Source organism: Drosophila simulans, chromosome X (genome assembly GCF_016746395.2).
Source record: "Drosophila simulans strain w501 chromosome X, Prin_Dsim_3.1, whole genome shotgun sequence".
In the NCBI taxonomy this organism is placed as follows: domain Eukaryota; kingdom Metazoa; phylum Arthropoda; class Insecta; order Diptera; family Drosophilidae; genus Drosophila; species Drosophila simulans.
The window spans coordinates 17,226,216-17,254,027 of record NC_052525.2 but is presented as its reverse complement, the minus strand read 5'-3'; the positions used below and the strand labels follow the sequence as shown (position 1 = coordinate 17,254,027).

Genomic DNA, 27,812 nt, shown 5'->3' with positions numbered 1-27,812 from the left:
AGTCTTAAGTTCTTAACAAAAAATTTTAAGTGCTGTATTCCCATCAGTAATATTTGATAGCGCTTGCTAACATATCAAATTCCATATTTTCGAAAAACTTTGTTTTATCACTTGTTTCGCTACTTCCATCTATTAGATACATTGTAGCGCACATCGCAGTCCGAAATGCCGAACCCATGGCCGAAACGTCGATTGGCCTCCAATAAACAATCAGGGAATGAACAATAAGCTTAACAAAAATATTTTCAGCTCAATAAAAAACTCATTTACAACAAAGCGCGAGCCGAAGCAAAAGGCCACGATGGGTATTCACTATCGCCGGTCAGGTTTAAGGAGCTGGGAATGGAGATCGACTGACTATTTGTGTGCGGACGGACAAGCTCGTACGCACAAATAAACCTAATGAAAAACGTGTGAAGAATGGTTAAGAGCGGCCAATTTGATTTGCATCGAAAAGTAATTGAGCCACAAGAAAATAAAGTGAAAAAGAAAGAAATGCCAAAGAAGTTATGAACGCACCACGGGGGCACGAGTCCGCAGACTGCGGCTGGAAGAATCGAGATGAAGATGTGGAAAATCTTCCAAATCATGCACAATTATTAAAATCCATAAACGTAATAATCATATCAACAGGCAACAATAACAACCAGGTGAAGCCATTAACAGCATGCCACGAAAACACAGCGGCGGCGGGGCGGGGGTTTCTTTCATAGAGGGGGGCTGCGATCAAAAAAGGGGATCAGGAGGAGGGGCGAAAGCGCAAACACTGAAAAATTAATAAGCAATAAAATTGCCATGAAATGAACTACACCACCACAAATTCCCATGAAAGCGACCGCTCCAGGCCGCTGCCCATGCCCCGCCCCCTTTGCCGCATCCGCCGCCGCCCCCGCTGCGAGGAAGCCGAAACGGTTAATCGGTTGTACCGTTCGCAAGCAGATTGGCCGCTGCCCGAATGCAAATTCAATTGACACTTCGCCGGCCTTCGACGACAGGACAGGTTTGCCGCTCATTCCCGCAGCCCCGAAGACTTGCAGCTCCATGGGGGCTCTCTTCTTACTTTCATAAGAAAAAGACAAAAACTTAAAAAAATAAAACCGATGCCTCTGCCCAACCGCAAATCGGTTATGAACATACCGACCGATTTGAGGCCTGAGTTGCAGCCTGATTAATGGGCTCAACTCGAAAACTTGTTGTTCCAATTTCAAGTGCTTTGGTTTTTGGTCAGTCTCTAATTGATTGGGTAACTCTAATCTATATGTAATACGATTCAATACGATTCCTGGCGAACTTTGGAAAGTAAAGCATTTGAGTTCTGCAACTGTGTTATCACAAGTTCTATGGCGAGAAGTGCCTATTTGCAATGGTTTGTGTATGTACTTCAAACGAGTAGATATTTGACGAGTAGACATTTGACGAGTAGATATTTGACTTTAAACGAACCAAATCGGAAATCTGTAATCCTCTGAATACAGTTATGTATGTTTAGATTTAGATTTATCTTTAAAAAACACAGACATGAATATGTTTCAACGCCGTCAAGGAATGGAACATTAAAAATACCATTTCTTCAAAATTTTCCATAGGAAATGGACTCTTTTAGCTGCTGAACTTAACCATAAACCCATTCCATTGATGTATTTCAAGCTGATAAAGGGTCAGATTTCAATTCCATTGATATATTTCTAGATGTTGCAGGTCCATAATATTAATGGGCCGTATAAAGATGATGTCCGTGCCATTAGGAGATCCTTTGCAGCCACTTGGGGCACTCGCAAAGGATTTGCACGCCATTGCTCCAGGAAAACACTTTTCAAACATCAGATTTAAGTGTATTTTTGATGCCATTTAAATTGCCATTTATTGAATTCCATTTCATTGGGAATTGGGTAATTTTCAGAGGGGCCTTTCGGGGCTTGCGCAGTTTTTTATTCGTGTGTTTTGTTTATTGTGGTTAAGCTCGACTCGAAATGAAAAGGGGGAAATAATAATCGTAATTTGTTGTTTATGTGGTTTTTCTCTCTTTACAGATTCGCATTTTATTCTTGTTTGACAATCAGTTTTTAGATACAATATAATTTTAGCAGCCATTTCGCCGTTCTTTGCATATTTATACGTAATATTGTGTGGGTTCTCTCATATTTGTAATATTCTAGCCTGCTTTTTTCGACACAAAAAAAATTCGCTTACTTAACTCGTGGATTTCTATGCAATTCTTTGTGTTTCCCATCGTCAATTGGTTTTCTCTTGTTTTGCTAAATTAAATTACATTTTTACACAGGCTCTCTCACACGCACACACAGAAACACACATTCAATCGCACTCACACTTTGAAAAAAAATGTCCTTAGTCAATAGACTTCTATTACATAATTATATTATTCATGTTTCAAGCATTGCTTTGGGCATCAGCCACTCAAAAAAAAGGTTATTTATAGTATATATACGCAGTACAAATAATAAATTCATTTACAACACTAATTTAGTCTCTCTCGGGGAACAAGGTCTAAGATAAAAAAAAAAAATTAAAAATAAAAATAAAAAAATGCACTACACATTACATTTGAATAAATAAATCACTTAGGGAATATTCAAGCTCTGAACCGAAGATACATACAAATGGGGAAACTTAGAGTGGGAGATGTGGAAATAAGTTGAGCAAAATATTCTAGGAACGCGGAAATCAAATAGGTCTCGAGGGGATTCGGCCGGATCGTGATCCTCGCGTGGTTGCCTCACGTGTTGTTGAACAGCAAGGACTCGATGCTGAAGGGATTGCTCCGGCGCATGCTGATCGGCGATGTCTGGTGCACCAGATTGGCCACTGCCGCCGCCGCCGAGGCGGATGCACTGCCATGGTGAAGGTGGTGCTGATGGTGGTTGTGCTGGTGCCCGTGCCCGTGTCCAGATCCCGATCCCTGACCCTGCCCCACCAACAGACCGTGGTGCTGTTGGCTGCTCTGCAGGTTCAGTTGGTGGAAGGCCTTGGCGGGAAAGAGAAGCGGCTTTGGCGAGTCGCGCTCCCTGTCCCGCTCCTCGGACTCATTGCCATCCATCGGCTCCAGCTTGCCGAACTGGACCGCTCCATTGGAGAGCATCGAGGGTGGAGCCACCGAACTGGGGCTCCCCAGGCTGCCGCCGCCGCCGATGAAGCTGCCCGCCCGCGAACTGTCGCCATCGCCATCCAGTCCGCAGTGGAGCGACGAGGAGGCTCCACCACCTCCGCCGCCTCCTGTGCCACCGCCACCACCTCCTCCGCCACCGAGACGCACCGGGCTGACGGCGTCACTGTCGCCCTCGTCGTCGCTGTCCGTGCCGCCCACCACGTCGATCTGGATACCATCGTCCTCCAGGTCCGAATCGGAGAAGGTGCCGTTCGCCTTGTGCTGTGATATGTACTCGGCCTTGAGGGCCTCCAGGTCCACGGTGATGCCCTTAGCCTGTAGTTTCCGCGCCTGCCGGTCGATGGCCTTGGCCAGCTTCTTTCGACGACGGGCTCTGGAAGATGTAAAAAGGAGGGAAAAGGGCGGAAAGTTCGGTTTAGTATTAGCTAAGTCCCAATTGGTTTTGTTATATATACAATATTTGAATAGATTGTGGTACTTCTGGTCAAGAAGAACTAAAAGCTATTGGCAAATCTTGTCCCAAGCCAAGATTCATAAAACTGGGTCCTGACAAGTATATCACTATACAAATTGATAAATGACCAAAATTACTTGAGCTTAACAATGGCTATACAGCTGTAAGTTCAAAAATATCACTTAACAAATGTTCAAAAAATAACAAAGATCAAATCGTCTGTGGTCTTAATCGACTTAATTGGAAATGCAAAATGATGGCTCGTTTGAAAGGTGTACATTTTACGAAATCACATTGTTTATGACAACTTGAATATGCAATTTCGCAAATGATTGAATTTTAATATGTTGCTGGTGATCAAAATCGATATTCGATGTGCAGTTGAGCATTTGGTATAGCTATTAAATTGCATGTTTATCACGGCCCGCTTGCGGTTTAAAGTTACTTTTTAACTGGATTCAATTTCGGCTTACTTACCGCTCTTTGGCCTTGAGCTCGTTGGGCGGAATGGGCTCGCCGCTGCAGGTCTGCGGCTGGGCGTTGTGGGCGGGGCGGCCGGGTCCCTTCTTCGTGTGCTCGCGCTTACGCACCTTGGCACGTCGATTCTGGAACCATACCTATCTGGAACAAAGCGTATAATCTCAGCAAAGGTGCTCGCAAAAGGACATATGTATGTGTGGTTCAGAGAAAGGGGGCTATCTCTTTTTATATAGGGTATAACTACATTCGCATCGATCGGAACTAAACTCACCGCAACTCGCGACTCCTTGAGGTCCAGCCGCATGGCCAGGGCCTCCCGCATGAAGATGTCCGGATAGTGGCTGGCGGAGAAGGCCCTCTCCAGCTCCTCCAGTTGCCAGGAGTTGAAGTTGGTGCGCGACCTGCGCCGCTTGGCCGCGCTGCTGTCGTCGTCGCCGTCGCCGGGAAAACCTAGGGAAAACAAACGGAGAATGGGGAAATCTAAATGAAATGGGATTCAAAAACACGAGAATAGAGTCATTAATATTCGCCTGCCGGACGGGTGGGAGTTGGCTTATTAAAACTAATTAGGGTGGTGGTGCCAAAACCGAAAAACCCAAAAGCCGAAAACCAAAAACTAACCACCGAACTCCACACACATGGGACCCCGAAAATGACCCAAAAATGGAAAACGGAATACGAACGTATTGGGAACATGGGCGCAAAACACTTTGTAACCGACACTAAAAACCCTATAATTAAGTGTTGGAAAATTATTTAAATTAGCCGACGCACAGAGGCACACACGGAATGCATAAATATTCATAATCATATATTTCAATTACACCGCCAAAGGGGCCACAATCGAGTGTCCCCCCTGTATTTCGTAGATGCTATATGGTATCGTGTTATAACTCATAGCTCCCCCTCCCCCCTCCCATTTTCCCAATTTCAATTCCCAGCCGCCGGCCCACAATAAAAACGAAACAATTTAATTACGTTTCCCTGCTCCTGACGCACCATTATGTGCCCGGTTCCACCAGATCCCATACGATCCTATCTATAGTTTCCTATATTTAGATTATATACCCCGAAGGGGGCGTGGCCAACACTCACATTCACAGCGAATGCATGCAAAAGGCAGCGCAATTTATCAAATTAACTTGGATCTGGCCAAAGGAACACGGTTGAATTTTGAGAAATGGGGAAGGTTAAAGGACCCAAGGTGTTTGGACATTAGATGATGGCCACAAAACACAGCGCAGGGCAGTAAGACAGAAACGTGAAATGTAAATAAAGTTAACTCACATCAAACACTTGCTTAATTTATGGGAGCAAATAATACTATTTGTACAATCAATCATAGTTAATCATTCTAATAATAAATTCTGTCATAAGAGTAAAAACTACCAATGTTTGAACTCATTGAATCATCCTATCCGCACATGCCAATCGAAATAATCGATACACCGGCATCGATGGGCACTAAATACAACACTGCTGATGCGCCCACTGCAATTATTCACTCGACTCACTTTCCAGCGAAATGAATGCATGGCATACAATGAGCCATTTAGTGGCTTAGCATTGTGCCGTCGGCCGATGAAGCGACCACTCAAAGCGCCGCCACTCAGCTGACTTTGTAATCGCATTAATTTGGGTTTTTAGACAGACACTGTACTCCGTACTCTGTACGCTCCGTACTCCGGACACCACCCCCTCCCATGCCCGCCCCCTTTGGCGGCCTTGCCACAATGGTTGGCTACCTACCTACTGCATACGCACACCCGACATTAAAGCGCAATAACAAGAGGACGCCCCTAATGAATGGCTTGCATTCTGCTGTTAAGTGTACCTAATTATGCGTGCCGCACTGTAACGCGCCCCTCTGCCCATCTCTTTCACGCCTGCGAGGGAAAGTAAGGACGGAAACTCGTTTGTTTCCAGCGATTCGGTGTGCCAAAGAGAGAGGTTAATAACTCAATAACAAAACACGGCCAAATACACAACAATAATGGAGACATTAAAGCCAAAAGCGACAAACACCGACTCAATAAGGTGCCGCGGTGCGAGCGAGATGGCCTGCACAAAGTGCATTCAAATGACTTAATAATAACAGGCCAAGTTAACAGGGGCGGCTCAAAGGGGAGCCGAGGGCGGTTTCTATTCTATCAAAGAGGGGCGGGGGGTGGGCGGTTGGGGGAGCATTCATTTGGAGTGCCCGACGACTGGAACATAATTCATGTTTTTGGCTCTTTGCGATTTGTGAGTGGCGAGTTGCACCGCCGAAACGAGATCGAGAAGCGAGTGTGGGAGCAAATGCAAACGATAATTGAAATTTATTATGATTATTGCACGCCCCGAGTGTGCAGTTTGCAATGGGCCATATGCAATATGCAGTATGCCATGTACATATATGCAGCATGCAATTCAACAATGTGCAGCGAGCAGACTGAAATTTGGCAACGTCGCATTGATTCACTTCACCCAAAATCCTCAAAACGACGAGCAGGGGGAACGAAACAGAAACGCAACGGAAAATAAAACTGAAAATGAAACATTAATCTGATAAATTAAAGATCTAAGACGCGACATACAATTAAGCACTATATTCCAGGATTCCACAAATGTTTATAATTAATTCACTCTATAATGATTATCTCTGCTCAGTTTTGGAGCAGACTCATCAAGGCTTCATCCCAGCTTTTAAAATTAAAGACATCTAACAAACATTTTGAAGATACTTTTCTCAGTGAGTGGCTAAAATTCGAACACCCTTAGTTAGGGTATGCAAGGAAGGTGGCAAAATCAGAGGGTACGAGTGTATGTGTATGTTGTTGCATGCCCCAGTCACATTCCGTGGCAAGCTATTTTCGTTTACAGCTCGCGTCAGCCAGGCAATATAACAGTTACCCAGTCGCACACACCATACACACACACACTCCAGTCGCCAATCACCACACCCCCACCCTTTCGTCCTTCGCCCCCCTTTCCATTCGACCCCCTCGATTCTCGCGGGCGAGCCACTTAAGTCATAAAAATTAAAGCGAAAATATAAAAAAGAGGTAAGACAGGAAAGCAAAGGAAAGTAGAAGGCGATAAGGTGAAGGAGAGAACACTAAAAGTTAAGGGTGGAGAAGGGGGTCCAAAAGGGGTGTATGGCAGAGGCGCACGGGTAGGGTATTCAAAAGGGGTGTGAGTTGTTTATTACATTCCCAAAATCTAATGAGAGCACTCTTGTAAGTATTGAGTATCAAAAACAAGCCCATAATTATCGAAAGTTAAACATTTTCAAAAATGTGGACATACAAGGCGTACAATCCATTAACAACGTTAAGTTGTGGACGACTTTACATATGTAAGTGATTATCACAATTTGTTGAGGTACATACAATTTTCCAAAGGTTGTAATCACGTGAAAGAAGTTTTTGATAAAAAGTTTTTACAAACATGAAAAATAAGTGTAATATAATGCTGCTGATGCTCAAAGAACTTATATGTAGTTATGAATCATAAACAATATGATAAAATGAAAAGGTTCTCCAACAATCATAATTGAGAAAATCACCTCATTTCCAGTCACACGAAAATAAAGTCTTGTACTGAAGAAAAAACCCATTAAAAGGCGGAAATACTTAAAAAGCCAACGGGTATAACCATTTTTGATAAGAACACTGAAAATCGAGAATGCGACTAAATCTGAGGAGACGGAGTGCGAAACGATTTATCATTCAGTCAGTCAGTCAGTCAGTTCCTCCGGCGGAATGGAACCTTCATGCCATCATTCCGCCGTTCCATCAATGAGCCAACTTCCGTTTTGAAGGCGGAACGGAAGTGCTCTACAATTATGTGTATATGTATGTATGTGCACTCCCCGCAAAAACCCCTTTTCGGGTTTTGGCTATACGGAATTCATTAGGACCAGAAAACAAGACAAGAAGAAAACAAAATGGCGCCGCTGTGTGATGGTAAACTGAAAATCGCATGATAAATGATTCCGATCGCCTTATGACAGTTTCTTCATTTCCGGCGTGAAATGAGCAACGGCAAGTAAACGTCACGACGATGATGATGACGTTCCACCACCTTCACCACCTCCACCACCACCCACACCCATCTACCTATATATGTACCTACGTACGTATGCCCATCGAAATCGCAGACTTTTGGTTGCATGTCAACTCTCTGCCGCAAAATGATTAATGAGCAACGAGTGCGATGGCAACCCTGCCTCTGCCACAAGCTCAGACAAAAAACCAAAAAAAAATATAAGAGGGAAAACACCCACTCTTCCTTCGTATCCACAATCTGCACAATCGCCAGCCTAATCAAATTGAATCAAATCAAATTAATAATTACTTTTCAAGAAGGAAGTGCCCCTGCGTTGGCTGGCAATTAATTAAGTCCCCGATCTGGGGACAGAAGAACTCGAAGGCCCAAACCCACACCCAAAGCCCAGCCAAGTGCAGTTAATTACAACAAGCGGGCGAACACGCCCCCTGCTAACGCCCCGCCTTTGGATATATGCATTATGGCCATAATTACACCAACTAGCCATCATTTGTTAATGCTAATTGGTCAATGAGCCACGATCTCTGCTTCGCTCTGGCAACTGCCAACTGGCCAGTGGTGACCAGTGACCAGTCCGGTTTTCCAGCTCCGAGTTCCGAGTCGCCACTTAATGGCCAACTGGGCGATCACAGCAAATGGCGTCCCATCAATTTCGGGTCTAGTGATTGCGCCCCTCCAATTGTCCGGCCAAACGAATTGAAAGAAAGTAAGTCGCGCTTACCGCAAACAAGATGAACTTAATTCATCATCAATGGGAAAAGTGATCTTTCTTGGCTAACAAGAGTTTCCCGGAATTGTAACGATTACGGAATAGGTTAGACAATTGTTTGATTACCCAATGAGCTTCGCCATTTAAGCTGTTCAAGTGCTGGAGATCTTAATTGGCTCTTTCTAGGGTATGGGTTATGTTTCTTAACCCAAAGGTTACACAAACTTGTGAGTACGTGGCCAAGAAAATATGTATGTTTTAACATTCGTAAATATAAGAAGTGACAGTAAATGAAATATTGATACCTGATACATGTCATAAATACGAATATTAATATTTTTACTGAATTTAAGGCTTGGTTGCAATCTTGGAAGTTAGTGGCAAATGTGGCAAGGGATCTTGGCCAATTGAAAGGCAAAACAAAGAGTTACCGGTCACACTTTGAAAATCGTGTGTTGCCTCAGTTTTAGCACGACATGGGTCAGTCAATTTGTTTATTGTTTATGGATCGCCATGGTCCATGGATATGGATGTGTGCCCAATTTGGAGTCCACGACCTTTTCCGGGGGAGCACAGCAGGCGGCAATCGCTGGCAGTTGGCACACTACTTTGTATGCTAAATCGAATCAACGAAATCAATCGGACTTTACATAATAATCGATCGCTGATTAGCTAAATCAATAAATGTGTTTTGCAGGTAGCAAAAGTCAAGCACAACTGGCCCGCCTGATACAGAATGCTCGATTGGGGCAAAAACAGCGTGAATGACTGACTGACTGGCTGACAATCGGAAAGCGTTTAGCAGGGCTAATTGAATGAATTAGCATATTGTCCGTGCTCCGTGCTCCGATAACGAGCAGGATGAGTGGAGCTATGGCGTCTATAGCCCCTATTCACATGCTAATAGAAATTCGATCCGAGCCGATCTGGCCAAATGGATCGATCAGCCGGCGCTGACCTCCACTCGCGATGGAGGAGGCGCGTGTTCCGTGCGACTTGATAATTCATTTGTCGATCTGGGATCCCCGTTCTCCGTTCTCCGAGCTCGCCTTTGAATACATCCCAATAGCTAACAGCCGGCGAAAGTTGGCGCTGGAAATTGATTTCATGGGAAAGACTGAGGAATGCGACTTGTGACGCGAGTTCCAGGCTACCACACACACGTGTCGCCGATTAGCTTTAGGATCCGTCAGCCTGTTAACGGTATTACTTAATTGATGATCGCTCATTGAGTCACTTGTGCATCATCCGAATGAAATGATTTTGTGGAAGATCATTTACCACTAAGCTAATCCATATACAAGGCTAGTTTTGTATCAGCTTTCGAAATTCACTCGAGTAGGAGGTTTCAATCATATAAAGCTGCCTTTGTTTGGACTGCTTGATTGGATCATTGATTTTGGACAAATGGAGCAAATTACCAACTGTAGGCTCTATTTACTAAGCTTAGCCTTTTATACAGAAAGATATTGCCTATTGTTAGGTATGCTCCACTTTTCAAAAGTTGTTTTGTTCGAAGATAATATTGATGGAATGGATGCAATCCCATTGAAAATATCAAGGAGATGGCTTTTTCTTATCTGGTAAAAGTTAAAAGCACCTGCCTGCAACATTTCTTTGAAAAAACTAGGTTTTTCGGGTGTGACTACATATAATCTAGAAGCTAATCCAAAATCCTTGAGGCAAAGTAATCTAGTTATATCAAGTTAATCCCTAAATCCTTTAAAGGTACCCCATATTACATTACATAACGTGAATTATTGAAGACAACCCTTTTAAAGATAAGAAACTTTGGAACTGTAAAAACATCTCATCTCATAAACTATATTTACTTTTTCTAATAATAAATATTATCCTGCATCTTTCTATTGTCATTAATGATTACTTTGTATGCCATCAAGTGCGTAAAGTTTGTAATCTTTACCAAATAATATAATTCATTAACTACAGTGAATATTTATTCCTAGATCAGGTTCTCTTTTAGGCAACCTTATTAATAGTTTATAGTATATATTGAATGAAAGTTTAAGGAAGTTGTCATCTAATCGAAATGATATAAGCAAAACTCCACAATATATACACTTTTACATTCAAGAAATACCGCTTCCTTAAATCAAAAAACCTATAAAGTTTTGCTTAAGCGGGAGCTACTGTATGCTTATCTTCGCAGGTCTGACTGTAATTTCATCTAAAGTTTGAGGCAAAACAACGCAGTTTGGACTTACCGCCATCCTCGTTGGATCCTTCGCTGGGTGGTCCCGCCGGCGGCAAACTCTGCCGGTTGCCGATCATCAGTCGGTGCTGGATGGTGGCCACTGTACTGGCGACGGCCGCCACCGCCGTCGTTTGGGCGGCACTCACGTTCCGCAGCGCCGCCGCGCTCAGTCCCGTTAGATTGGCGAACGCATTGCTGGCATTCACAGCGGCCATTTGCGTGGCGGCCGCGGCGGCAGCAGCGGAATTCGGATGTCCGCCGGCGGAGGCGGCATCGAAACGGGGCCGCCCGAGGAAGGGTCCGTTCGGACCAAAGACGCCCGGCACGCCGAACTGTAGGAAGGGACCCCAGGGCGGTACGCGGACGCCATTAGGCGCCAGTTGGGCGGCGGCGGCATAAAGCTGGAGTGCGGCCGTCGGATGGAGGCCCTCGGAGGGCATGCCGCAACCGGAAACGGATGTGGAGCAGGCGCTCGATGGGGAGCCACCCAACAGAAGCTGACCGGCGGTGGTCCGGTGGGCGTTGGGGATGCTGCTACTGCTGGTGCTGCTACTCCGGCCAGTCTCCTCCGGAATTTCCTTGGGACTGTGATTGTTGTTGTTGTTGTTATTGTGGCTGTTGTTATTTCGGCTGGCACTCGAGTTATTGTTGTTGGTCAGGAACTTTTTGGTATCGCCCTCGGAGGTCTCCAAAACCATTATGGTCCGTAGTTTAGGCCATGAAAATAGGTCTATTTATGCACAATTTCGGTAGAAGGGGGTTATATTTTGCGCAGGGGCTAGGTGTTCACTCGCGTAGGACTTTAAAAAAAATATGTGTGTTTCCTATTTGTATTTATTTATTTGCTTCGCTGAGCCGTCGGCCGGCGTTAACCAAACAACGCGTCTTTGCACACTGATTAAATAAAACTGCACTTGGGCAAAAGTTCGGTCTCGGTTTGCTTTCGTTTGGTTTTGTCCACCGTTTATCAGCTTTTTTCTCGGCAGAGAGCGAGTGGGCCAGTGGGCGAGCGAAAGAGCGAGAGGGCGAGCGTGAAGGAGCAGCAGACGCGCTCGCAATGAAAATTCAATTTGAACTGAGCGCAGCAATCGATGCGTCCAGCGAGGAAACCCAGAAAAGCGGCGTCGTCGTCGTTGTCGAGCGTGCGAGCGAGAGGCACATACCCTTGCGCGGGGGGCTGGAGCGTAAGCGTGAGCGAGTGTGGGAGAGAGAGCGAGCAAGCGCGGGTAGATTGTTGCCATGTTGCTGTGCGAGAGTGTGCGACCGAGAGGGAAATTCATCAGCCGCAGCAACAACCACTTAATTTTTATATGTGCCGTTTCAATTTCGATCAGCCATCCCGCTCTGCCCACTCACTGCCTCTCTCTCCTTGAGTGGCCATTTTGCCGTGAGAGCGAGACAACCGTATGCCCACCGCGCATAGCACTTCCATTGGCCGTCTGGAAAAATAGGGGGAATTCCGGCTGCGCTGTCGCCGTCGCTGTCGCGGCGAAGGCGCTGCGTCGCCATTGCCAAAAACGACTTGAAGAGTTTTCAATTTTCTTCAACTGTGTGTGAGCGTACTTTTCCAGGGCGGAGTTATGCGGCATTTTTTCAATTTGCCGAGACATGAAATTATTATGCTGCCGCTGCCGGCGTTGCTGTCGCCGCTCTGCCGCCGCGCTGCCAGCTGAGAGCTTCGCCATAACCATACCATAAATGGCAATTTTCCTTGCGACAAATAGAAAATGAAAATTCGTTAACAATTAATTAGCCAAAAGGGAGAAGCGGCTGCTTAGCCCGAAAGCGATTGCAAGGCGTTTTCTGGCCGATTTGTTAGCACTTTGTTGGCGGTTTCCACAATCAATTTGTTTCTCTGGATAATCTGGGGAAACTTGCCTTGAAAATATATACATCTTGGATTTTCTTCCGGATTGTTAGTTTTCGAGTGCTTTTCTCCAGCGAAACATGTTTGGTTTTGTATTACAGAATAGCAGAATATATTTACTATACTAACTCCGTATTATTTTGTGTTGTTTTATTTGTTTTTAATTGGTTCTAAAAAAGGAAAAAATACTAGATGTGCTGAACAGATTTTGGCAGATTCTGTAATAATTTGTTGACATAAACGCCTCGTTCCCAATTTTCCCTTCTGAATGACATCTCCCAACTTTTTTGGGCGGCTGCTGTGCTGCGCATGAATCATTCATTTTCATTTTATCGAGCGCCAGTCGGCCACTGCCACTTAACCCATTTGCCATCCTTAACACCCCTACGCCGTTTTTTCTTATGGAAAAACTCTGGCCTGGCAATCAATGACATTGTACGGTAAAGACCCCTCGTAAAGTACCCTTCGGTGTCCCGACTTTCCCCCCACAGCCCCCTATTGCCACCCCCTCATCTGTCAGATGTTTTGTTGGCAGGTTACTTAATTGCTCGCCTCTCGCTTCCCTACTCGTGCACTGAAAAAAAAAAGGTTTGGGTAAGTGTGAGCACTGGATTTTACGATTATATAGGGAATCAACATATATTGAATCAACTGTCGAAATGAGTCTGTTGCTTTTTTGCGAGAAATGATCAAATTATTGAACAAATTTCGATACGAAATAATTCATCTTTCATACTGCACTGAAAAAAATGTGCAATGCTCGCCATTTTATACCTTCCATTTTATACCTTTCAACATCGTTGACAAAGATTTCACTTTTAAAAATCGTGTTATTCTTGATTTAGCATTTTACTGCAGGCCTGCCAGATGTCTTTTGACTCGCATTTTCTCTACGTGTATCCCTTTGCTTTTGCACTGCTACTACCATTCCGAACCCCTCTCCCCCCTCCGCCTGTCACATGTGCAACGTTGACGCTGTCGGTTGGTGTTCGCTTTATTAATGACTTACAGCGCCAGTGGCCGAAAAGCCAAAAGCGAATAGCGGCAAGCCCACCCCCCAAAAACCACCCAGAAAAGGAAATCCCTATGCCCCAAGCCCCTCCCTATCCAACACCTCCCCCCCCACTCTGTCCTTTGTGCTATCAGTTTGTTAATAAAATTTCCATGCGTACCGAAACTTAATTAATTCTGCTACAGTTTGTTGCAAAAGTTCGCCCCAACGGCGCCCATGTCCTTGGGCCACCCCCAGAACGCCCCCTCAGCCCCCGCAACCCCTCACGCAAATCAAACGAATGAATTTTAATTATTTTTTGTGCCAGCAAAAAGTTTTCCGCTCTCAGTTTCCAGGAAAAACTTTTCTTCTGCTGTGCGCTCCAGCAGGAAATGAAATGCAGAGAGTGGAATGATGAGCGAATAATGAGAGAGAAACATTGGGGAATTGGGGTATATTTTTTATGTTATTCTCAAGGTTTGGCTAATCAGAATTTATTCGAGTGAATGTGATGGAAATCGAAGTGGAAACTGCCAAGATTTAAAAATGAATTAATGGTTATGGTATTCAGATTCTATGATTATTTGACTTAGTAACGGAAAGTCCGTAAACATATCGATTTAAAAAGAATGATGCATTTGCAGAAAGCCATTATAAATTTGTATATATTTTACCTTATATTTCAATACCCCTAACTATAACCCCTAACTATTTCAATATACCCAAACTATAATATAAAAATCATCTATAAAATCCTTACAATTATAGGGAAAATTTTAGGAAACATATGTGCTGATACCAAAAAGGCAAATGTAAAACATATAGCTTATAGCATAGCTTAATAATTTCCAAATATAAATTACTATTATTCATACCACTAAAAATATAAATATATTTCCTACTATTTACTAAACGCTACTACTTTACTACTACTACTAAACATACAAATAAGCCGTAAGAAGTTTATGAACAATACAAGTAGGTTAAAACTTTAGCAAAAAAGCACAGAAATAAATAAAAAAAAGTTGTTAAACGTAAATATAATTTATTCCCATTATTTTAGGGATCTAACCACAAATGAATAGTCTTAAAAATAGCAAAATAATGTAGGATAGTCATAAACAATTTGACTTAGAATAGGCGCACTCAAAATCGTAGCAACATAAAACCAGTAAGGCAGGGAAATCGAATACTGGGAAATTCGCCGGCGAGGCAGGGAAATGAGTCAAGTGGCCGCAAACAACTCGGATTGGATGTGGAATGTGGGATGCTTTGTGGGGAATTTTCCGCTCAAAATGTCTCTTTGATTTGTCTGTCAAATGGCTGCAGTGGCGTGGGCGGAAAATGCGATGGTGCGGCGAAGGGGGAGGGGCAATCGGGCGGCATGGCGATATGGACGGATATGAAAACTAAGGGAATGACAGGCAGGAAATTGAAGAACTGCTCCATGTCATTTGGAAATAAGTAATGATAAGTGGGGATATCAAATTGGCGTGGGATGTTGAGCTCCAATATGCGTACTTTGAATAGATTATTTAAGACTCATTCTAAACCTGAACTTTACAATATCATATTTAGAAAAACAATTAAACATTTGATTTTCAATAATGTGTACCTTGAGCCCAAGGATAATTCTATCTGGTATTTAATTGGTTTAAAATGAAATGCTTATGATCTTTATAACACAACATTTAGGTATTGAATATCTAATACCTAATGGCACGTAAATTAGCTTTAACTTTTACAAAGAGTGAAAGTTTAATAAAATGATTTCATTTATTCCACACCTTCTCTTTATAGTTCTGCTGTTAGTCAAATAATGTTTTTATACGATTTTCTAATAAGTATTTTATTAGTATTATAATAATAAGTAATCTTTACTTAAACGAACGCTAAAAATACCTGTAATCAAATCCCACTTTGTTACGTGGCTACCCATTTCGTATATTGCAGCCATAAAATCCATTTCGATGAGCGAAACTTTGATGGAATTCCATTGGGCCACCCCTAATAGATGCAGTCTGAATTGTGACAGTTGTGAGTTCGATTTGAGTTGGTCCAATTAACGAGCGTGTTAATTGGCCGTCATTGGGACAGATAGAGCATAACCAGCGTGTCAACCGCACATCATATTGTGGCCATCAAAAATGGCTAGTGCCACGCCCACTCAACCTGATTTGAGCATTATAACGCCGAGCGATCAACAGATGCAGCGGAAAACAGGAGTCAGAAATCGGGATCGGGGCGCACATGTGTCGCTAATTTTGGACTGACACGCCCACTTTTCCTGCAGCGAAAACAATACAAAAAAAAAAAAAACCAAAACAAAGAACACGACAACCCCCTTGGAAAATTCCGACCATGAAAACCAGGAAACCTCCCTCCTCTGCATCTTCTGCTTTGTGCTGGCAAAAGTCAAGTCACACAAAATTATGGCAATTACGCTAAGCAGGCCATTTATTTTTATGAGCCCACGAATTATGAATAATTGCAAGTAAAGCACACACAAACTAAACGCAAGGGGGGGCCAATAAGAACAGTCTTTCAGGGGCGTGGTCTTTGAGGGGGGTGACGCCACATCGTTAGCAGACATGTTCGAAAATCCATTTTGACATTCGGCGCTGACATAATGAAAAACCGCATTCGCATGCCGGCAGTTTCCACGGCGATTCCATCACGGATCTAAGCCAATCTGCAGAGAGCCTCCCACACACAGAAGCGCACACACAGGCACACACAACACCCCCCTTTGCTGTGTGTGCGGATTCGTCATTAGGCTCATAAAATTACAATGACTTGGCCAACACAGACTCTCAATCACACACACGAATATGCATATGTATTCACACAGCGAGACAACCAGCAATCTTGACAAATGACAAACAACAAAGATGAAGTCTTTTTGTAAGTCGGAATTTACGGAACTGGGATTACCCTCTGCAATCTTAAAATATACATGTTTTATATATCTTTGTCCAACACAATCATTTCATTGAGTCCTTACAATTTTGGCCTATAAAAATAATATATTAATGCTCCGACTTAATTGATGTATATGGCATTACCCTACACAGTTTTTAACTCACAGTATTTAAAACTTTAAATAGACAATAACACTCATTATATTGTGTATCAAAAATTATGGTTTATAGATCTCATTTCTTTGCTCTAAGAGTAACAGATATAAAAACATGTTATTTTCAACACTCAAAAAGGCAAAACTTAGACATTTTCCACCGCGCTCAATCTTCCAATTACACCAGCGACTTCCAGGGTATCAGAAGGCGGGTTTTGGCCACTTTCTGGGGGGAGACTCTTTGTGATTTGGCACAGACAACGACGAGAACATCAACGCCATCAGCGGCAACAACAATTGACATTCATTGGCTAGTTTGATGGCCGCAGCGCAGCCCTCCGCTGGATGTCCTGCATGTCCTGGATGTCCCGGCTGTCAACCCCACACAGCCTAATACATTGTCCTTGCCCAGTTCCTGCTGGTGGATCCTTGGCCTGGTCCTTGCTCCTTTGGCTGTCGCGATTGATTTTCTCTCCATTGCCTGTACACCCCTCTCCCCTCTAGCTACCACTCTATTGGCTTGGCGGCAAATAAATTACATTGTAATTTGTGTCCCCCGTTGTTCTTGGCGCCCCCCTTCCACCGCTCTCAACTCGCAGGTCCTTCGTCCTGACCAGACTGGGCTCCATCAACCCTCGAGTTTTCCATTTTCCGTCTGGAAAAACCGCTGGAGCGGTTTCTGTTTCAGTGCACTTGAAAAAGATTCTCAATTCAAAAATAGCTGTTTAATATATTCTATATACTCCTAAAATACTTTAAAAATTCACATTTTTATTGGGCGAGTTTAAATAAAAACCGACCGAAAGCTAGAGTAATTGTTTAGCACTAAGAGAAAAATAAAAAGTCATAATTGCTATGCTACCTCTACAAGAGCATAGTTTATATAATTTTATTAGTTTAATAAAGTTAATCGAAATTAGTTTTTTTACAGTGCAGGTGTTGTTCGTGTGTGCTCGTAATTTCATTTCGAGTGCCTTTTGGCCCACCGCCCACCGTTTTGGCATTGCTTGTGCATGCTGCCACGCCCACTAAGGGCACGTCCCCCCTCGACTTGCCACATCCCCCTTGGCCCGCAGCCTCTAGCTCATTTAAAGTTGATGGTGTGTGAAAAAATGTGAACAGATTGTTATGTAATTGAGTTTTTAGGCAGCCGTTTTGAGGTCGCCTTTGTGGTGGCCGCCTCCTTGCGATGTCCTTTCGTCCTTCCAACCCCCACGCCCACGCCCACTCACACCACCGCCCACCAGCGCCCACGCCCTTGACTGTTGTCGCATTTTGTTACATTTATTTGTCGCTTGATTTGATTCTTATTTCCTCCGCCTTGGCTCCTGCTTCAGTTTTCCTTTTTCCTTTTTATTTCCCGTCTGGTTGTGGGCATTTCCCTCGCCCATTTTCCCTCTGAGGTCTATTTGCCCTATCAATGATGAGGAGCGGGGGGGAAGTTGAACTGGCCGGAAAGGGGCAGTTCTGATTCAGTTGACCGATTTGCGGTCGATGAGGCCAAGTTGTGCGGTTTGCAATTGCACTGGGAATGGGAATGGGATAAATCGCAGTGGAGTGGACCAAAGTGGACACAGGGATCGGCATCATTGATTTTATGTAGCGTAATTAGCGCAATCTGTTCGATACATTTGGTGTGGAATAGAGACGTGCGGTTGACTACCGATCATCCCTAAGTAATTTTATGTGGCATGCCACATGCTGACGAATCCTATTAACTTATCACGTTAACTGCTTATCATTGAGCACATTATGTGTTCTCTTACAGCTTTTTCTAATTACAGTTTAATACGAGATGCTGTGATTGAAGAGATGCAAACATGATTGAAATAATAAATTATTTTATTATATTTCTTATTTCCTCATATATTGTTGCTTTTTATTTAATATATTATACGACTGTCTGCCACCTACTTATGAGGTGCATAATTCCGCTGATGAAGTGATCTTCATGCCGATCATTGCTTACTGTCCATCACATTGGTCATGCCAATCCACCGCTGACTGCCCAGCTCCATTATATTCCCATTTCGGTTGCATGTAACCGATCAGGAACCGACGATCGGTTAACCCCATTCCCGATCCCAAGCCCCCACCCCCTCCCCCCTCACGAAAACCGAAGGATGAAGATGAAGATGGCCTGACTTGCAGTCCGCTGCTTATTAGCTTGCATTTAAGACCCAGCAGGGTTTTCACACCTCCGACGCCCCGCTGCGCCGCTGCAAGCCGACAAACGAATGGTAACCGAAGGCGAAAGGCAAAGACAAAGGAGGGAAATAAGGGTAAACGGGATAGGGGAATATGGGGGAGAGTGGCCAAGAGAAGCAGGAGGAGCAGGAGGATTCCTCGGAGGAGCAAGGAGACGCGCTTGAACAGCGCACGCGCGGTGCAATCAAATTCAAATCACTTTGCATCTTTGAGATCTCAATAAAAATCTTTTCTCCTCGGCTGCGATTATGCACTGACAAAAAAAAAGACACTATGCTAAAACAAAGATTAAGACTTAACTTATTTATTCTCTAATAAGGAAACTATAACTGCCCAAAATAAGCTAAAACTTTAACATCAATTAATTTTATTTAAATATATATATCAGACTTAAAACTAATGGCCAAAAAACCTTTTTCTTTTGTTTTTACCACATAAATCTGAATTTTAAAAAAAAATTATTATTAATATATTTGTATAGTGTTACATCATGATTTTTAAGAAGAAGTGGGCAAAAGATCCAGTTACTGGTTACTTCCACACTTGACTAATTATATCCTTTGTTGTGGCCACAGCACTTGACCATTTTTTCGCTCAGTGCAGCTGTTGCCGCTGTTGTGTTGCGCCTGCCATTGACTTTAATTGTTGCCGCAGGAGCATTGCTCAAATATTAATTGGTTTTTTCTCTCTGTGTGCGGAGGCAGCGACTCCTTCGATTTTTGCTGACTCCGACGATTTCTGGCTAAAAAAGAGAAATACGACCAAAGCATCAGGGGCGACGCGGGCATGGGAGGGGGGAACCGTAGGCGGCGAAGGGTTACCTTATTCCACGTCTGTTTGCACCGCGAAGGCTGCAAAAATTAATTACGATATCATGATTTACAAAATTAGCCGCAAATGGTGCGGCCCTTTTTCTCTGTTATTCCACCACTTCCACGGCCTCCACCCCTTTTGCTTACCTGAGTGGGCAGGTTTCGGGGGCGTGGGCGTGGCCACGGAGTGGAAGGTTCCAGGTCGCCTACATGCCCATATATGCTCGAGTTGGCCAACAAAAACTCCTGCCACAGGAGGCAGTATCTTTAGCGAGATCAACGATGTAATGCAACGCAAAATGGGTAACAATTATGTGGATTTTGAATGGGAAGAGGTTGTACTTAGTGGATATATAGGAAAATTGGAGAGATTTGGATACATTAGGCATATAAAAAGTGACATATTGCAATAGGATTAATGTGTAATGTAAAAGAGAAATGTATATTAAACAATTGCTTAGTATTTATAAACAATTTATTTGTATTAGTTTGCTTTTGATACTAATATTTCATTTATTTAATTTTCTTGTAGAACCATTTAATTACATACACTTCAGACCATTAAGAACCATTCATCATTCGGTCCACTTCCTATAGCAATAAATCTGGACCAGGACGCACTCTATCTCCGTTGCAACTTTGTAAGGAATGCAAAGGGACAATTCTCGCGGGGATCCCAGAGTTTCTTGGCCATATCCCCCACCCAAAACTAAAACAAAAAAAGGGAGCTACCATTCCTGGGCAATTAAATGCGCCACATGATCGGCCTTGGGCGGCATTTTCAGCGCTCCAGTTACGATCCCGATCCCGATCCCCATTCGCATTCCCATCCTGCTCCAAAGGGGAGCAGCACTTGCCCAATGGGTTTCGCCCTTTTTGCAGCACTTGGTCCAGCTGCCAGCCACGCCCCCTTTGGCTTTTAGGGGCTGGGGCATTTGCCACTGTTACAATTTTGTCGCTTCTTCTTCGCCTGCGTTTCTTTTTCCGCCTAGTGGTAATTAACATTGTGGTTTCTTCTGCTCGCCGCCGCGCATTCCATGCGCCATTTTTGCATATGTGCATTGCGTTTATTAATGTCATCAACGCCCCAGCTGAAGCCCCATCTTGGCCAACCCGCCCCCCGAGCGGCCACGCCTCCTCATCCGCAGTGGGGCAAAGTCGAGTTGACAACTCAATCTGCTGCACTTGGCGAAAAATCCAGGGAATTGGTTCTTAGTATATTCATAATTTACTTATAATAAATAGTTAATAACCTTTTTGGATGAACTTAATAAAGCTTGAATATACATACTTTGAGTTTAAGAGATTCTATGTAGAATATGAATATTATACATATATAATTAGTAATAATAAGATTAATATTATGATGTATATTAGTATAGAGTAATTTAATCGGATAATCGGATTTAATAGGATTATACTAAGAAACTTCTTACTAAACTTACTTAAGCTAAGGATACAGTTATCCTTGCTTCAGACTTCTTGACTTCCTATGGTAAAATCTGATTGCCAACTTGGTTATTATTTTCTCCAAGTGGAGTGTGAGACGTGCAGGGGCGTGGGGCAGGGTGCTCATCATCAGCGACATCAATTAAAATGATTCCGGCGATCAGAAGAAAAAAAACAATACAGAAAAACCGAAACAAAAACGGGCGAAAAAAGGCAAATTAAACGCCTAACAGTAAGCCAAAGGCGCTGGCGAAACAAGGAAAAAAAATTGGAGCTAATTTGATTAATATGCCAGGGGGGCAGAGGGGCAGGGGGAGGGTGGAGCACACAAAAGGGGGCCTAATGATGGGAAGTGCGAACGCATTTTGGCTCCCAAGACGAGTTCGTTACGCGCGTAATTGCGAAAGTAATTAGTGCAAAGCGTTCAATTGCGATACTCGCAACCTGTAACTGGTTAAATCCCCATTCCCCCCTTTTTGAAAAAACCACAAATCCCTTTCCCCCCACAAGAGGTTCAACTGTACATGGAACAATGGCGGGTTCCCACAGACGAGCATCTCGCTTTTTTCATCCCCGGTGGTGACCCCAACAAATGGCTGGGAAGCCACGAAAAGTATCCAATGGCAGGTTGACGACTTGATGGACTCCATTTTTTGATTTAATGAAGCCGAGTATTTGCGTTTACCTAAAGCGTTTGAAGTTCAGCCGACGATGTGGTGACCCCAATGAACGCGACTTGTCATTCAGAACGCACTATTACAATGTTATGATGATTATCTACTAAAACACTTTACTGAAATTAAGAAACTAATGTGATTGCCATATTTTTTAATTCGTTTCTAAGTTAATAATGCGTTCCTTTCTTCAAGTGGTATTTCTTAGGTACTGCTTTGTTTTTGCAAAGTGCCATACTTACTTAGGATATATCTGTTCACCCTGGTGACCCCACAAGTGTGGTGGCCACCCTTGCATCTGGCGCAGTGGTGACCCCGTCTTGGGAGATGGAGCTGCAATCCGCCCGGGGACAATTCGATGTGCATCTAGGCAAGTAAGTCGCAAATCCCCGACAGCCGCTCGAGCCGGGCACACGCAGCGATTTCACGGCTAGCGAAACCACAGAGGACTCAGCTGAGCTCCGCCTCCGGTGCGGGATTCCGTTCCAGATCGCATTCTCCGGGGACGTGGTTAGTCCGGGCATATTTCACGCCTCCTTGGCCGACGTGCTTCATGGAAAACTAACCACCAGATTCGGTGAAGGAGTAAGGGAGGTGGGACGGTGGCAGAGTGCCGATAAGGATATGACAAATTTCACGCGCTTAGCGCGAAAAGGACAACAAAGGCACACTGAGCCAAAATTTACGGATTAATTAGTTAATAAAATAAACAAGTATGTGCACAATTGTAAAGCCAATTGGTCGTACCTAAAATAATCATTTTTGTGTTAGAAATTAAACATTTACATTAAAATATAAATTACTTAATTGCTTACATTTTTAGTAGCCTGATTAATATAAGTCTTATATAAACTAACAAGGAAGTGGCTTCTAGTTACATATTTATAGTATGTTCTTAGGTATGTTTTAAATCAAAAACGTTTGATAAATTTCTGTTAATATAACCGCATTTTCTCTCTGTGCAAGGAAGGTGACTGACAAGACAAGGTGGACGCCGTCAGCGGCTTACCTTTCGAGTCGCACAGCGGCTTTTGTCGGATTCCCAAGGACCAAGGACCAAGCACCCAAAACCCAAACACCCAAATCCCGCAACCCGAAACCAAAAATCAAAACCAAAAACCAAAAAAGCGGTGCGACCAATGCCGAAAATGAAGTCAAGATAGCAATCGGACAATCGGAGGGATGGATGCCGTGCGGCTCGAGTCGCACTTTAATCAATCGCAACCGATTTGTCGGCTTAGCATGTACAACATGACGTAAACAAAGAGCCGGGAAATGGGAAATGGAAAATGGAGTGGGAAATGGAAGGGAAAATCGGTATAGGAACGAACGGCAATGGCATTTCGAATAGAAATCGGAAGTCTCGAGCGGAGGGTGGCCGGCATTAAAGTGAGCAATCGACGAGGATTAGCGGCTGCCTGGCAGTCGTTCGCCGCGGTCGGGCTTAGCGGGTATTGCCTGTAAAGTGGCCCGCTAATAGTTGTTTAGAGCGTGAGAAGATGACGCCGAATGATGACGGTTACCAGCGGGCGGGCCGGGATTACCGGATCTGTGTTTTTGGCCACTGCAAAAATCCCTGCCCAAATGGAAATTGCAGTTGAAAAATGGGGCTTCCAAAGCTAACAAATGGGGGAAGATGCTGATTTGTTTAAGGAATATATACATCTATATATATATATCTAGAATATATACCTATTTTTACTTAGTTACTATAATACTTTATTTGTATAATTTAATATTACCGATGATCAAAACATTTTAGGTGTGTCTATTTATTTTTTGTAATAAACATAGCATTATGGATCACTTAATACACTAGACTGCGTGTTCAGCCCAATTCTAAATAGTATTATTAGTAGGAGTGGCAAGTAAATGCATACCTTCTTGACTCATCGCATTGTTTCCCAGCCGATAGATACTAGAATACCATTCAAATGGTTAGTTGTGTCCAATGGGATGATAGGATAACAATTTATAATGGCTTAAGTACGATTTATATGCGGCTAATCGGGCGACCAGCATCGCTCGAGGACCTAAGTTCGGTCGAAAAAAGAACCCTCCCCTCGGCTTTTGGCCGGGGGCGCACGACCCCGGGGGTCCGAACCCTTGACAATGGCTCTATTTTTATGCGATTTACTTGTTTTGATAAACATTCGACATTTCTGACAGTCAGACGACACCAGGAGACGCGAGTCCTTTGTGCCAGGAGCACCCCAGTCGCATGGAAGAAAAGGGCACGGGCTGCTGGAAATAATTTGGAAATTACTCTCCTGCCATTCGGAGTTTTATGAAGGTCGCGTGCGGTTTGATCGGATCCATGTAGATAGGCGGCCCGCCATATAAATCATACATAAATCTGCATTCAGCCGAGAGTTTACTTTATTGTTTGATAAGTATTTCGATAATAATTCCGGGCGCTGCGACGAGCGCTTAACACCCTCCGCAACAGATTGGAATTGCAATTGGAACAGGAATCAGAGATCTGAATCGGAATCGGAATCTGAATCCAAGCCCGAGTCCGAGTCCGAGGGTTGCCATCAAATGGAGATTTATGCAGGAGTTAAGAGACTTTTATGGGGTACCCAAGCTGAAGGACGGGCATCCTTAAATCGGAATCCAAATCAGGCAGCAGCAGTCACTCAAAGACAACTCCCAAGTCCCAAGTCCCACGTCCCATGTCCAGTGTCCAGTTTCCAGAGCAAGGGGCACTAATAAGCACCTTGGGCCACTGGCGTTGGACAACCGGTGAGCAAATTGGATTACTTCATTTCATTTCTGGCGTCGGCTAACATCAAGCACACCAAGGATTCATCCATCCATCCGCCAGTCGCAGTCGCAGTTTAAGCTCCACTGCAGGAAAAAACTGCTTGAATCCATTTGAAAGTGTTATGGAGACTGACGTGGAATATAATTATGTATAAATATTTTTTAAGCAGTATGCAAATACTAACTACAGGTTACCAACATCTACTTTTAAAACCAAATTAACTTTTCTGTCTATATCTTCAAATAAACAAAATAGAATTCGTTTTTTTTTCAGTGCACATCTTCGGCTTGGACTTTGCAGGCCGAGTAGGAAATAAATAAAAACAAATTTGCAGTCGGACATTTGGTCGATTGATTTCTGCAGCTCACGGACTCCGAACTCGGGCGGAGCCTTCCCTTTAGTTTCTTCGGACCCCTCACTTCTGAAGAAACCCCCACACCCGCTTCATCCTTCTACATGGGGCATCCATCCAATTCGAATCTTCAAGTTTGTGGCTCAAGTTGCCTGAACTTGCTGTTCGCTTGCAAATTGCCGCATATTTGTTGAGTAATTACACTTTAACTTGTAATAAAGAAGACAAACAATAAAACGAGGCCCCAGCCGTGATACCCCCTCCCCCCGCTCTGCGAAGGGGGGGGCTGCCAGGGGCGGCGTGGAACTGACAGGCTGGGTAGGGGGTCTAAGGGGGTTGCGGGGGGAAAGGAGCACATCTGGCGGCGTGTTCTCAATTGAAAAGCGTGAATAACAAACGTGAACGGGGCGCAAATTGGTGAAAAAAAGAGTCGATGGCGAAGTTGAAGACTGTTCAACTGGAGCGAGAGATTTGCGTTTATGCGGTGGCGAAATCGTGTAATCAATGGGATGCGTAGGCGATCATTAACTTGTGTACGTAGAAATAGGAAAAATGTGTCATATGGTATAGTTACATATCTTTCAAGATATAAAACAGTAATTTCCAAAAATGGTATTTTTCAAAATTTGTAAACACTATTGGTTCTATTGGTCTATTGGTTCCTTAAATTAAATGTCCCAAACGAAAGCATTTGAATTTAATTGCCTGAACGCAAGTGAATAGATTTTGGCATACATTTTCTTACATTTCCTTTGAAATTAAGATTGAAATTTGATTAAATTTTGTAAAATTTGCTGCCTTACCGCACATATTTATTGCAGCCACTTTAGCTCGCTGGAAATCGGTGCACTAATCAGCACTGAAAAGCCACCAAGTCTGGTATAATTGACGCGAAAACCGCGAAAAATAAAGAGCGCTGGCAAAAAAGTTAAGACCGGAGACAGAAGAAGAAAACTGGACGACGAGGTGGCAGGAAGAGAGCGAGATGGCAGCAAGGATGGGAGCGAGATAGAGCGAGTGCTCCGAATGGCCAAAACCATAAAATGCATTATTATGCTAAATGACTATAAAAATCACGTTTACAATCCATTTATGCCTGGGATAATAACCCATCCCATTCGACTCCATTCCATTGCCCTTCGCTCTGGCTGCCCGCAGAGAGGTGTTGTGGGGGGGCGGGGGGCTTGGTGTTGTTGGGTGGTGGGGTTGGTTGAGGCGGTGCAGATGGACGGGATGTTGGCTAAAAACCCTGAAAGGCAGCATTTGTTTACGCCGCGAATAATTGAGTTATCTGATCTCGGTCCTCGGAGTTGGACTTGCAGCTAGCCACAAGACACGAAAACTCACTTGGATTCCTCCGCTTGGTTCCTGCCTGCAAACGAGGCTGGTCTCTAGGTCTATTAACCAGGAGGGTAAGGGGGAGGGTTGCCAGGGGGCGGTGGTTTTGGACGGCACATTGCATGTTGGCCATTGGCAGCAGGTAGGTGTGGCCGCGGCCTACGTAGCAAATTGTTTGGGGCGCATTAGATGGCTGCTTACCAGTGCCTTTGCACTGAGAACAATAATTACTGCAGCTCAATATAACATAATTATTTACTATTATTTACTATCACAAATCACCATTGATTAAAATCAGAATGCTCCTTGAAACAAATACTACCATACTAGCCTACTGAAATGACATTGATTGCAGTTAGCATCAAATATTAAACTATTTAATAATTCATTATTAATACAGTGCTCATTTCAACAATGAATTAACGTATTTCATTTTAAATGTAGTATTAAGATGATCTCAACGCACTGAAACGATTAGTTACCATTTTAAAGGCAGTTAAAAGTTGAACGAATAATTAGCTAATGATACATTTCTAAAAACACATTTTTAGACCGCGCCTTATAGATTTGATCTAATTTCTTGCAGTGCATTGAGCCCCTGGCCCCCCTCCCCTCTTTGGCAACCTGCGCATTGGTAATGACTTTATTTGGTTGCTGCGTTAATGGGGCGCAGTCTGCTTCTACATCTCCATCTCCATCTGCATCGTTCCGTTCCGTTCTCATCCTCGCTTGGCGGCAGCGCAAATTGAAAGCGCATTTCAAAATTTTTCACACCTGAAAATTATTTCGTCTCGAGAAGGTTTTCCTCCTCCATCCCCTTCCCCCGGCCGACCAGCCAGCGGGGGGTGGGGTTGCAAGAGCAGGACGCGGGGCAAGTGCAGCGAATTCCGATTGTGGAGTGGCAGGCTGCAAAACACTCTTCCCGTAGCGCCGCACTCGAAAAACGAGAAACACCAAAAAGAAGGTGCCGACTGCAATTAATCAAAATTTAATTTCAAAAAGTGACGCTGACGATGAAGTTGAGGCTGACGATGAGGCCCAAAAAATTGAATTGAAAAGCGGCCAAAATGAGAGGAAGAAGGATAGAGAGAAAACCGGCAGAAGAAAATGTAATTAATCACAAGACGGTTGGGAAAAATGGGAAAAAGCCGCAGCCAACATGGCAACAAGGCAACAAAGAGCCAAGGAAAACAAAGGAGGCGTCAAAAGTTGACCGGCCAGTCCATCAGCAGTTGCAGAGGCGCCC

The 27,812-nt window shown here is 43.8% G+C and overlaps 1 protein-coding gene across 2 annotated transcripts; it reads right to left on the bottom strand.

The window, feature by feature from the left end:
- Positions 1 to 1,825: 1,825 nt before the first annotated feature.
- Positions 1,826 to 12,142, bottom strand: LOC27206675 (homeobox protein unc-4). 2 transcript variants are annotated; one of them, XM_016182480.2, is made up of 4 exons: positions 11,043 to 12,142; positions 4,330 to 4,508; positions 4,056 to 4,195; positions 1,826 to 3,497 (listed from the first exon to the last, which is right to left on the bottom strand). In XM_016182480.2, the coding sequence occupies exons 1-4, from the start codon at positions 11,728 to 11,730 to the stop codon at positions 2,735 to 2,737; spliced, it is 1,770 nt and encodes a 589-aa protein (XP_016039839.1). In that variant the 5' UTR covers positions 11,731 to 12,142; the 3' UTR covers positions 1,826 to 2,734. The 2 variants fall into 2 exon arrangements, 1 of the variants encoding a protein (XP_016039839.1); XR_005544528.1 differs by having other exon boundaries at positions 3,360 to 3,497; positions 4,056 to 4,199.
- Between the last annotated feature and the right edge of the window lie 15,670 nt (positions 12,143 to 27,812).

Excerpts from the sequence above, each read along its gene's own strand:
- LOC27206675 (XM_016182480.2), bottom strand. The coding sequence starts at position 11,730 with ATGGTTTTGGAGACCTCCGAGGGCGATACCAAAAAGTTCCTGACCAAC. Across the intron at positions 4,509-11,042 it reads AGGATCCAACGAGGATGGCG|GTTTTCCCGGCGACGGCGAC; the intron begins GTAAGTCCAAAC and ends TGTTTTCCCTAG. Across the intron at positions 3,498-4,055 it reads GAGCTCAAGGCCAAAGAGCG|AGCCCGTCGTCGAAAGAAGC; the intron begins GTAAGTAAGCCG and ends TACATCTTCCAG.